The sequence below is a fragment of the Oryzias latipes genome, chromosome 12 (assembly GCF_002234675.1).
Source record: "Oryzias latipes chromosome 12, ASM223467v1".
Classification (NCBI taxonomy): Eukaryota; Metazoa; Chordata; class Actinopteri; order Beloniformes; family Adrianichthyidae; genus Oryzias; species Oryzias latipes.
The window spans coordinates 10,836,661-10,848,812 of NC_019870.2; the positions used below are offsets into that span (position 1 = coordinate 10,836,661).

Sequence of the window (12,152 nt, forward strand, 5' to 3'; positions counted from 1 at the left end):
AAAAGAAGTCCAAATTGATTCTTTTATAACTTAAAAAATGGAAAGCTGGACAAATTGCAGTTAAACAGGGACATTTTGAATAAACCGCACAGTCACAGCTAATGTGTCACTTTAAATGCTTTGTTCGATATCAGCATCGCAAATGTTGACACAGCCATACAAACATGAATGTGCCGTCTACTTTCATTCCATCACGGAAAATTTCTGGGTTTGAATATTTGTCCTTTATTGTCAGAATCTTTTAACTTTAAGTGAACAAGGATGACCTTTTGACCTGTCCCTAAGGCTTTCCTGCATCTAGCTACAGACACACCACTGCAGCTCACGTTACACCACTGATAAACCAACTAGAATTTGTAGCAGGGCTCCACATTTACAGTGAGACGTCCCAAGGTGCAGAGTTAGTCACTTGAAGGCACAAAAAAGGAGAAATTTGCAGCCCTCTGATTGACTCCGTCTCTGTTCCTCACAGACCCATTCCGATGAGGTGGTTTATTTTTAATCCTGTTTTAACATGTATTTGTGGCATTTTACTGATGATGCAGGACATTTATTAAGAGAATTAAGTTCAAATTTGTATTTCTGAGTATTTCTGTATTCAAATTATTGCAAATCAGGAGCAGACCAATAAAGTTCAGTTGGAAAAAAAAAGGTTATTTGTGACATTTTTGTTGAACCAGTAATGTTAGGTGGGGAGTGTGGGGTAGTGGGAGAGCGTGTAACCAGAGCGCTCTCATATGGGTGACAGAAAAGGGGGGCGGGGTTGCTTTGTGCCAACGGTCTCGCCCAAAACTCAGAGGTGAATTTCTGATGAAACTGACCAAGAAAACACTCAGGTTTCTTTTATCTCAGGTTTCTTTTACCCAGCATAATCATAATAAAGAGACCACTGGGAACGCTTTCAAAATAGATCAAAAGATGATCGAAGACATGGGAGAGACATCAGTTTGGTCCAGTGCACTAAAATAAACTCAGTTTTCTGTATGATTTACATTTTTTTTTTAAATCAAAGTAAAGAGTGCAATACAATTTCATAACTGAATAAGTGTTAATGTTAATATTAGATTATTGTATTGGTTATTGTGCTCCCATAAATGCTTTTTGTTTCCACCAGTTTATGTATTGTGTTGAAAATTTTAATTAAATAGTGGTTTCTCCTCCTTGATCTTCTCCTAAATAAAAGACTGGGGTGCAACTTTAAATGCATTTCAGGTCACTTTGGCTTTAATGACCACAAACTGTTCTGACAAAATGACCTTTTGAACAGACAGAGGCTGTTTTTATAGACTAGTTCCACTAATAAAACCCTCTTTTCTGATTCAAATAAGCCACAAAAACGTGAAGTGCTAAAACTGCTCTTACTCACCCCCCCTTCCTCCTCTTCCTCCCTTTGACCCCTGCCTCTAATTTCACCCTCTGCTTACTTTTGTCCATCCTCCCCCCTCCTCCTCCTCCTCCTCCTCCTGCCACCCCATCCTCATCTGTTCTTCCTCCCTCTTACCCAGAATGCTGTGCAGGCTGATCAGGCTCAGCCGAGCTATAAAAAGCCATAGAATAGGAGAGGGAGGGCTGCCGGGCTGGCAGGAATTGTGCAGGCAAACACACAAACGGGGATCCGGGGACGGCAGCCCCTTGCACCGGGACGCAAAGCAGCAGCAGCAGCGGCGAGGAAGAGAGGTCAGTGCAGAAGACAAAGCCCCGATAGAGGAACAGCAGGCAGGAATGTCTGCAACTGCTCTGTCAGAGGAGGGAAGAGGCGGATGTCAGAAGCAGAAGTGGGCAGGGCTGGTGGGAGAGGATGGGAAGGAGGGAGCATGTAACTTCCAGCTGTCATTCGTGCGGCGCTTTACTGTTTAAAATGCTTTGGATGTAATCAGGGCTTTGGATGGATCCCAGAGCTTCATGGTTGTCATTCATGCCCATGAGCTCAATGGATCACATAGTTATTGCCCAAAGAAATTCAAAGCACACATCTGAATTTTTTTTTTTTTTAGTGTGCCATCTCGTAACATGCACTTTAACTGCATTAAATAATCCTCAAAAATGTGCAGCTCTTAAATGTGATTTTATATAAGCCTCCGTGGGCATTTAACAGCACTTCCAGTCCCTCACCCCCTGTTATGAAGGCCATTAACAACTGATTACAGTCTGAGCACTATTGATTCCTTGGTGTTGCACACGGAAGTGACCGCTTTACTACATAATCACTTTCACAACCCTCACAGCAAACAACAAATCCATCAGGCCTCCTTCTTTTCACAATCGTGGAATATCTCAACTGCACTGACGTCAAAGGAGGCACTGTTCTCCCTTAAAGGGACAGTACATCTCAATCAAACCCACTCAGTGCCATGGCAACCCAAAGAGGAGATCTTTTGTTTTGCCTTTTAGTTCCTTAAAGGAGCAGTCGGGCATGGCTTCGTGTCCTCCTGTCTTTTTCAGAATGCTTTAGGTGACGTGCCTTAACAGCTGCAGACGGGCCGGATCTTTTTTTAGATGGGCAGCGTGTTTAAAAAGCATCAAGAAACACCCACAGTCGAATGTCAAGAGAGGGGTCACAGTGAGATCCAGAATGCTTCAGTTTAATTTAATCCTCAAGGGGTGCACGGTCATGCGTTTTTTCCTGAAGTAATTACGTGTTTTGCAAAAAGAATAGGGTTTCAAAAAAGTTTAGCCACTTTCATTTGAAAGCATTAAGGCTGCAAACGTTTCATTCTTAAGACTGTAACTTTTCCTAACCATCACGAGGGAGTCCCATACAACAAAGCTGCAGGAGACCCAAAATGTGGCACCATAAAAGGCCAGAGTGAGATTCCCAAAGAGGCTCTACGCTGACTCAGATATCAGCCTTCAAGTGACATTTAAATCGGGGTAAATGTCTACTGTCGTTAAACTGGACACCTGACCTGCACCACCTCCTCTGAATTTAAGGAGGAAAAATGACATAACATGCAAGCAACAATTTTTTTTAAAGATTTAAACCCCATAAAATATGTTTTTGTCTATATTTATCAGTCATGAATGTGACATTACTCAGTTTAGTCTGAATAATCATGTGAGACAGACAGGAAACTGCATGACTGCTGCGTAACAGAGTCAAGCATTACTGTGTAGACACTCCCTTCCATGAAATGTGTTTTATCTTGTCAGTAAAATATGCAAAGTTTGATAAGACTTGCAAAAAAAAATTAAAGAAGGTAGCCGTTTTTTGAAATGCAAATACAAGATATTTAAATTCTTTCATCTGTTTTACATTTCTAGATTTTTTACAGACTTTCAAAGCTTTACTCTTAGTGCAGTGCTGAAAGGATTCCTACATGTGCTTCATGACCAGCTACATAAAGAATGCATAAAGATTGAATTTTGAAATTCAAATCCAAAATGGATTCACAAAATAAGGTTATAGATAGACACTATTAAAAAGTAGACTGCATATTACACTTTTTTTTTTTTTTTTTTTTTTTTTTTTTTGCATATTACACTTTTTAAGATACACATTTTCACAACATACATGTCACAGCAAAGTCATTATAGCTGTAAATGAAAGACAAGCCTCATCTTGTTTTTTTTGTAAGTTTGTAACAGCCCATCCCACTTCCCTGTTCTTCTGTTTAGTTTAATCTACACAGAGCTGCACAGAACAGGTTAGGAAGGGCTGTCACTCTTCGTTGGAGGCTGTTGCTGGTAATGAAGCGGGACAATATCGACTGACACATATTTTTGCTTTTGGGGTCATGCCGACCTAGGCCGGTCTCTGTGTTGCTCTGAGTTCAACCACCCTTTTAGTAACTGTCTGCTTTCAGTAACCTTGTCTGAAATGTCTCTGTATTTTTCTCCATTTCTCTTTAGTTGAGGAACTGAACTCCATAAAAGCAACACAATGGCAGGTAATTCATGGACAGACTTCATTCAGAAATATCAGCGCTGTTGTATTTTTCATTACTATAGCAGAACTCAGTAATGCGGTTTGTATTTAGTGGCGTCCAACTAAAACGGCACAAGCTGTCAAACTTTTGTGGACTCTGCTGCCCTCTTCTGGATATTTCTGAGAATACATTTGATTTAGTCTTTTTAAGTACTATTTTAGTTAAATGTCACAACATATTTACTATATTGTATTTTTTTAAAACACAAAATGCAGTTAAGAGTCAACTCCAATTGCCTAATCCTCACCCTTTTGTTTTCCTGCAAACTTTTACATGAATATGTTCATGACATGACAACGGTTACTATGTCAACACGGTTTGAGCAAATGCGCAAATCTAAACCAAAACAGAAAAGCAAACTGGTGCAACTGGTGACAATTTGCCCTTCGTCTAAAAATGGAAAAGTCGTTTGACTCACAAGGTGTTCAAAATCTATTTCTGAATTTAATTCTTGAAGAAACATTCTCTGGCTTGCATGAGGAATACATAATTTCTCATATGAATTTCTAACTTTCTAACTGTTTTTCGTGCTTATTTTAGACAAAATCAAGGACGCCAAGATTATCTTTGTTGTGGGTGAGTAGACTGTACAAACAGCACCTTAAGCTTTTAAAACATAGAGCCACAAAGATTTCATATTTTTGGTTTTTAGGAGGACCTGGGTCTGGAAAAGGCACCCAATGTGAGAGGATAGTTGCAAAGTACGGCTACACTCACCTGTCTTCAGGCGATCTGCTGCGTGCCGAGGTGGCTTCCGGCTCTGATAGAGGCAAACAGCTTCAGGCCATCATGCAGAAGGGCGAGCTTGTACCCCTGGTGAGATAAAAACATTGTTTAATTGGACTGTTTTTCGAAACGAGCACTTAAAAAAGTGTATTGTTAAGACTTGGCTTGTTTTCTGAAGGCCAATGGGAATATTTGGGGACCTCTTTGCAGGACACAGTCTTAGACATGATTAAGGACGCCATGATCGCCAAGGCTGATGTCTCCAAGGGCTTCCTGATTGATGGCTACCCCCGTGAGGTGAAGCAAGGAGAGGAGTTTGAGAAGAAGGTGAAAGCACGCACAATCTGTTACGGTGCTAATGCCTACGGGGGCGGGCTCTATTATAATTCTGTCAACTCGTTTGGATCTCAGATCGGAAAACCCTGCCTGTTGCTGTACGTGGACGCTAAATCAGAGACTATGATCAAGAGGCTCTTGAAGCGCGGAGAGACCAGCGGGCGCTCCGACGACAACGAGGAGACCATCAAGAAGCGTCTGGACTTGTATTACAAAGCGACAGAGCCCGTTATTGCCTTTTATGAGAGTCGTGGTATTGTGAAGAAGGTGCGTTTGACTGTTTGTGCTGCTGACAACATTTTAAAAACAGCTTCCTAAAATGTTCCACCTTTAACCCACAGGTCGACTCTGAGCTGCCTGTGGATGAAGTCTTTGTCCAAGTCTCCCAGGCTATTGATTCACTGAAGTAAAGCAAGACCACTGGATGAGCTGTGTCTGGTTGTTGTTTCATTTTGTATTTTAAATACGGCATAGACTGAACATCACTGAAAAGGAAAAAGAAACATTTCCCAAAGACAGTGGGAAAGATGCCTTAAACTTACCAACAGAACTAAGAATTTCACAACACAAAGGGGATTAAGAAAAAAAAATATATTCCTTATTGTGAATGAAACACTATGTGTGTGATTGTGCCCTAGAGTGTAATAAAGCGAGGTTTAGGTCTGCAACAAACAAAAAAACGTATAAGACTACAACACCAATTTAACACTTAAACCAAAAGAAGACATCCTAAGGGCATCCAAGAGTTCTATTTCCACTGTCAACTTTCAGTGCACTATTGTAATGTGAGTAGCTTTCCTCATCCAGTTGGATTGAGTGAGTTTCCTTCAGTGTGGACTAAGGTTGGTAAAGTGGAGCATACGGGTCCTTTTTAGGAGGCCAAAAAAAAAAAAAAAAGTTAAATAGTCCTACCTAACCGGTATATTTCATATTGCATTAACACAAATAAGCCATATTAACGGGGAATTTCAATTAATGAAGTTCTTTTAGGTTTAAAGTAAAGTTAAGTCAAATGAGGTCAATGCACCTATTTACCGTTACAAAGACATTTGATTTTTTTTAAGGTAAAAATTAAAGCTAATACAAAGTGCATTTAATTTCATTAACCAAGTGAGAAAAACAAAACAAAAAAACAAGGGATTAAATGAAGAACAAACTAGTTAAAAATGACCACAGACTGCTTTGGCATTTACTAACAAAAGCAACATAAACCATATGAAATGGACCAAACCTCAAAAATCCCACCATTCATTTACCAGTAGCACCATCACTTAGTCTTGCAGCAGACCAAAGTCAGACACTGGTTGATGAAGGGAGCCAATGAACCCTTCCAGGGCATTAGCTCAGCATTAGCTTTATGACGGGCTGCCACACAACAAACAAACACTATTTTATTTGGTTAGTTGTTTAGCAGGATTCTAACGGAGAAAAGGCCGCTTTTAAAAACACCAACCACCGAGGCTACAGCAGCTACATATAGTATGGAGAAAGGGTTTTTTATCATTATTAATTTTTGTTTTGTCTATTTTACACTGACAACAAAGCTACAAAACCTAGCAATGAGCCAATGTACAAAACCTAAAATAAATATATTAATAAACAACATTTACAATAAAAATGAAACACCCAATTTTTGGTGTTTCCGCTACTGCGTTTAAATTTTTTGCTATAACTGAAAAGAAGTTATAGGTCTATAGCAGGACAAAGAAAAATTCAGAAGTGCAATTTTGTTTTTTCCCCCCCCAAAAATATTAAATTATATTAACATTTGAATCCGGTTCAACAAAAATAGGTTTTTGATGGGTTGATCACCCAACTACCACCACCACCACCAAATAAATACATACTGTAAATCTGTGTTCAGTATTGCATTCTACATTGATCTCAATTATTTGATATATAAACAGGAATTTGTCTTCCAAAATATCTGACAGTAAAATAAAGTCTAAAGATGATGAAAGAATGTTTCCTTAAAACAATTATAAAATGAACACAGATGATGCATATCAGGCCTTTGGAATGACATTGATGTCAGGCTTACATGTTAAATCTTGTTATTATTCAAAAAATAAATGGAAAATTTTACTCAATAATAGTCAAGAAATTATTCCAAATAAAGACTTGGTTGATCTTAAATATTTTACATTCATATCCTTCCTTTTGTCTTCTGCCAACTGCATTTATTGCGTTTTAGTTTGGATCCCATTCTCCAAAACAGTAGATATGAATTTGACACTTTCATAAAAAGTTATGTATGATTAAAACAAGATCCTAGACAAAAAACATTAATTCATATTTGATCTTAGTATACCAGAAGTGGCTGTTTGACTGCAATTTTCAACAGCAAGCTGTCTATTTTTAGATTATTTTAATTATATGCAGCCTGACATTGTCAGCACTGCTTGACAAATACACACATATACACAAAAAGAAAAGAAAAACAACAACAGGGAAATGCTTTGCTGTTCATGAATCACTGTGAAGCCGCTGGAGCACACAGACACAACAGGATGCAGGACACCCTGCAGTAGCCAAGGCTTAACCAGTGTTTTCACATGTTTTTCTTTGAGGCCTTGATGACCAGCCGGGCTTCCTCTACCTCTCACCTTCCTCCCCTAACCCTCACACAAAAACACATGCATTTTCAGCAGGCCGAGCAGAGACTGCAGGTATCCGGACTACTCTCCAAGGACAGCTGAGACCGCGGCTCCGCAGGGGTGAGGAAGGGGAAAGCGGATCTGAAGGTGGACAGGATGCGTTCATCGGAAAGTCAATTAGGGAAAAGACGTATGTGAGCACTTTCATGAGCACATCGAGGATGCCAATGGAATGTTAGGAATGCAGCTTTTACTCAATAAAAGGTGTGGAACAAAGGGTAGACGTGAAGTTTGCTGTGGAACACATCACGTACAGCACGGGATGAAAAGAATCTTTAATCCCTGGGCGTGTGGATTTGTCTCCAGCACTGCATCCCAAAGCTACTGCATGGGTGCAGCATTCGTCAATAACTTTCGCTCTTGTCATTATTGCAACACACAAAAATGATGCAACTTTGAAAATTTGAATGTCCCACTTTCAACGCAGCATTTCGCAAACAGTCCCCCGTAGAATGATGATGGTTCTGCCCTAAAGAGGAAAACTTGAGTTAACTAATAGGTTGAAGAGTTAAAAAGAAGCTTAAGATAAGATTTTAAAGATAAAGAAAATATTCGCTTAAGGGATTGTGGTCGTGGAGATTACAAAGATCAGAAAGCCGGACACAGGATGGTGTAAACATGAATAATAAGATTAACTGACTAAAAATTACTTCAAAAGTCCCACTCCGATTATCTCTTGATCTATTGTCAAAGTGTTCCTAAAGGTCTTTTAATTATGATTATGCCGTTTTTAGCCAAAAAAAAAGAAAAACTGATGTTTTCTAATACATAGTTTCTGCAAATCGGCAGCAGTTCAATTTGATGCATCAGAATGGAGCAGAGCTGGGAACATGTTTCCTGCAAGTTGTATTTGCAACATCACAACTACAATCTTTTTCAAACTGCCTTTTTTCATCTGCTCCTGATTCAAGACAATTTGGATAAAGGAATACTCAGAAAAATGCAAATGTTAGCTTAATTTTCTTTATAAATGACCTCCATTTATTTACTCCAATATTTAAAAAAAAGTTTATAACAGAAAAAACAAACAAAAAAAACCCTATAAAATTAAACTTTTTTTATTCCATTTTTTACTTTGTGGTTACAATTTTCTTAGAGTTTTTTTCCAGTAACTCTCAAGCATGCTTGCTTCGCATTTTTTTAAATTAAACTAGTTAATTAAAACTCCACTGTTTCACTACAAACTTTGTTGATTTATTTTTTATGGATTTCTGTAAAAACAAACTCAGAGCCAGGGGGCTTGCAGGAAGTATTCAACCAATATTTCGAGATGGATGGTGTGACACACCAGTGCAACTCAGAACTGAGTAAAACCGTGCACTTAATTTTTACTATTCAAACTTTGAAAACTGTAACTTTTTAATTTTACTTCTGTTGTCTGTGGAGACTGCAATGAAGACTATTTTTTAATAATTTTTAATAAAAAAATTAAAAATCCAACGTGGTTTTGTACCAACGTTTTTGCATTGAAAACTAGTAATCTAATTATCAAAAAAAAAGAAAAATGGATGATATAAATTCAAGTTGGTAAAAAAAAAAAAAAAATAACGTACAAATGTTTGTGTAAAAAGGACAACACAACTCCATGTAAACACAGAAACTATACCGACAAATTAAGGATGGGTTTAAAATAGCAAAAAGCTTTTTCAGACAAACGATGTGCATAGATGGTGTACTCTGCAGATGTGTCATCTTTTATTCAGAACACAGGGACAATCCATGAATTCTAAATAAACCGTCTAAATGTATGCTGGACTTTCGCCTCTTCAGGGGATTCTGCTGGGCCACCAGTCAGTCATCCAAGGAAAACTGACTTGAAAGCAGACTGTCACGGACAGTTACTAAAGGATTTTTATGGCTAAAATTAACTGGGACCACTCACTTAGCTGAAACCCAACTTTACTTCAAGCAAATACCTCGAACCCCATTCAGAGTGAGATATGACTTTGTAAATGAGACTGTTCTGTAATGACAGCCTTGTAATTTAGCTCCCAGAGAGGGTAGGGGATGTGTATTAAATGACTCTGTAATGATGATAGGCTTCTGTACATCTTGTATCAGTCTGGCATATTAAAAGTGCAAGGCCAAACGTCAGATCCCTCCCTCCCTCTGAGGACGATAAGAAAACGAGGAAGCCGGCACAAGCTCTTTTTTTCCCCCTTTTTTGTTAACTCCACTCCTCGGCAGACTGCAGTGTGCTGTCTGGCTGGACTGCTGGCAGCACAGAGACCCGGTGGCACCGCGCTGGAACCAGCGCCATCCCATGATGAAAGACGGTGGCCGATTGTTTCCTGTTATTGAAAAAGCGCTCATAGGGAGGGGGGCGGAAAGTTTGGGGGCAGACTTCAGTTAAAAGGAATGCCACTAGCGCCGAGTGCCACTGTGGAAGTGTCCCTTTGCCAGAGGTGAAAGCCAACTGTGACACATTTTTCATCTGCTAACTGCAGCCAACATAAGCAAACGTCTGACAAACTATAACTTTCGGGTAAAAAAAAGAATTTGAGATAATTTAGTCCAATTGTATTTCATTCATGACTCAAATCTTTATTTGCATCCTTACCACAGCAAAATAGACCTTTAAGGTTTAATGAGCATCATTCAGGAATTGTGTAAAATCTTAAATTGGTGGAGCCCAATTCAGACTTTTTCGAAGTATTATAATTAGTATTTCAACGCAGTACAAAACTCTAGTACAAACTGCTCACATTTTGAGGACAGCCTGAGGCCTCAAAGTTGAGACAAGGCCAAGCAAAAATTGTGTTGATATAATGTTTCAGCAGCAAAACTAAAAAAAAAAAAAAGCGATGCACCTGATTAGAGACCCTTTCCAAGCGTTTTGTGTTTTTGGAGATGATATATAAAAACAATTAAGCAAAAGATTTTTTAAGCAAAAGATCTTTATTCATATCAATGTGAATCAGGAGCAGACCAAAGAATGCTGTTTGGAAAAAAAACTTACTTGTGATGTAGAAAATATACTGGGTGGGCCACAAACTCAAACGACTAGATGTTCATCTTCGCTTTCCTTGTCCAAGCCAGTATTTGGCTCAAAACTGTACGGCTGGATAGCTCCAATATTGCTTGCCATTTTTGTTGCACCGGTAACATAGGATTGGGGGTGTGAGGGGCTATAAGCTAGTAGCAGGAGTAATGGGAAGTGGGGTCGGCCTTGATCTAGAACAATGGTTCCACACAACTACCGCTGCTCTGCAGAAACCTTTAACAGTTTTTGCTGAAAAAAGCATATTGGTAATTTAAAGACCACTTGGGACGCTTAGAACAAAAGATGATTGGAGTGGGACTTGAAACACAAGACAACGGAATCAAAAATGGAAAAGTGCTGTGATTTGACAAAACATGTTATTTTTGCACTATGCAAAATAGCAAAAAAAAAAAAAAAACTATGAATCTTTGTTAACTTGCTGATTTCTGTCGGTTTCTTTCAGATATTGTTTCAAAAATGAACAAAAAGCATATAAAATCTGTGTTTGAGCTTCCAGAATTTTAACAAATTGAATTCCTGAGAATTTAAGGACAAGACACTTAGATTAATTTTCTTGGTGGTGAGAACTATTTAGAACTAACTGTGGTGCTTTGATTGAAGTGTGTCCATTGTGCAAACAACGAAAAGGGTTTTGTGTTGAGGCATGAGACATTTTTTTGTCTTTGAACGGTAATGGTCTTCAACATGTTGAAAGAATCTCTCAGGGCTATTGTTGTCATGACCCAAGTGGAGGATTTAAAAAAAAGTCAAAAATGGAAAGGTACTTCAGTTCCAAAGTAAAACCCAAAAAGGGTGTTTTTGATGATGGGAAACCTGAAAAAAATCTTACAAAAATAAATAAGAATTATCTGGCAAGTAAGTGGTGGCAAGAAAAACTGGGAATGATGGGAAAACTACAAGCGTGCCTTAATATAATTCAGGTGTACCTGTCAGGAAGTGAACTGGATTTTCAAAATTAAACACAAAGAAACAGACAAAGAAAGTCCCAAATAAATATAGAAACAAAAATCAAATTGCAGCATTTATCTGTCCTAGGCAGTAAAAGGAGCTGAAATGAATGCTCTATTTTTGAAATTTGAGAAGGATTTTTAATGGGAAACCTAAAAAGGCCATATGCTAATCACAAAATCTTCAAAACAACATTAAAGTGGAGCCAGAACCTCAAAGCTAAACAACGAGACGAACATGTTGCTGTCATTGTAGGAAATGTTCTTTAAACCCTGCTAAACTGTGACTTTGTTCTTCTTTTTTTTCCTCCTTTGGTTGTTCTCTAGCAATAGGCTTTTGGGTGGAAAGTTGATTTAATGGGAGGATGACTACTTTGAGTCTGGTCAGTGTGGAAAGGATGTTTTGTCTACTCCGTGCAATTCTTTCTGTGTGATGGCGGCGCTGTGGCCAAAGGAAACCACAGCTCCATGAGAACGCCGAAGTCTTTTGTCGCTTCCAGGGATCTTATCAAGATAAACGTATGAAACACATCATTTGAATGGTCGCTATTTTCTT

The 12,152-nt window shown here is 38.6% G+C and overlaps 1 protein-coding gene across 2 annotated transcripts; it reads left to right on the top strand.

Annotated features, from left to right (window-relative positions):
- The first annotated feature begins 1,508 nt into the window (after window positions 1-1,508).
- ak1 (adenylate kinase 1) lies at window positions 1,509-5,418 on the top strand. Of its 2 annotated transcripts, XM_004074742.4 has the most exons (7): window positions 1,509-1,677; window positions 3,850-3,887; window positions 4,467-4,502; window positions 4,579-4,742; window positions 4,863-4,979; window positions 5,064-5,255; window positions 5,330-5,418. In XM_004074742.4, the coding sequence occupies exons 2-7, from the start codon at window positions 3,881-3,883 to the stop codon at window positions 5,396-5,398; spliced, it is 585 nt and encodes a 194-aa protein (XP_004074790.1). In that variant the 5' UTR covers window positions 1,509-1,677; window positions 3,850-3,880; the 3' UTR covers window positions 5,399-5,418. The 2 variants fall into 2 exon arrangements, with proteins under 2 accessions (XP_004074790.1, XP_020563289.1); XM_020707630.2 differs by lacking the exons at window positions 1,509-1,677; window positions 3,850-3,887 and adding an exon at window positions 4,252-4,347.
- The last annotated feature ends 6,734 nt before the right edge of the window (window positions 5,419-12,152 follow it).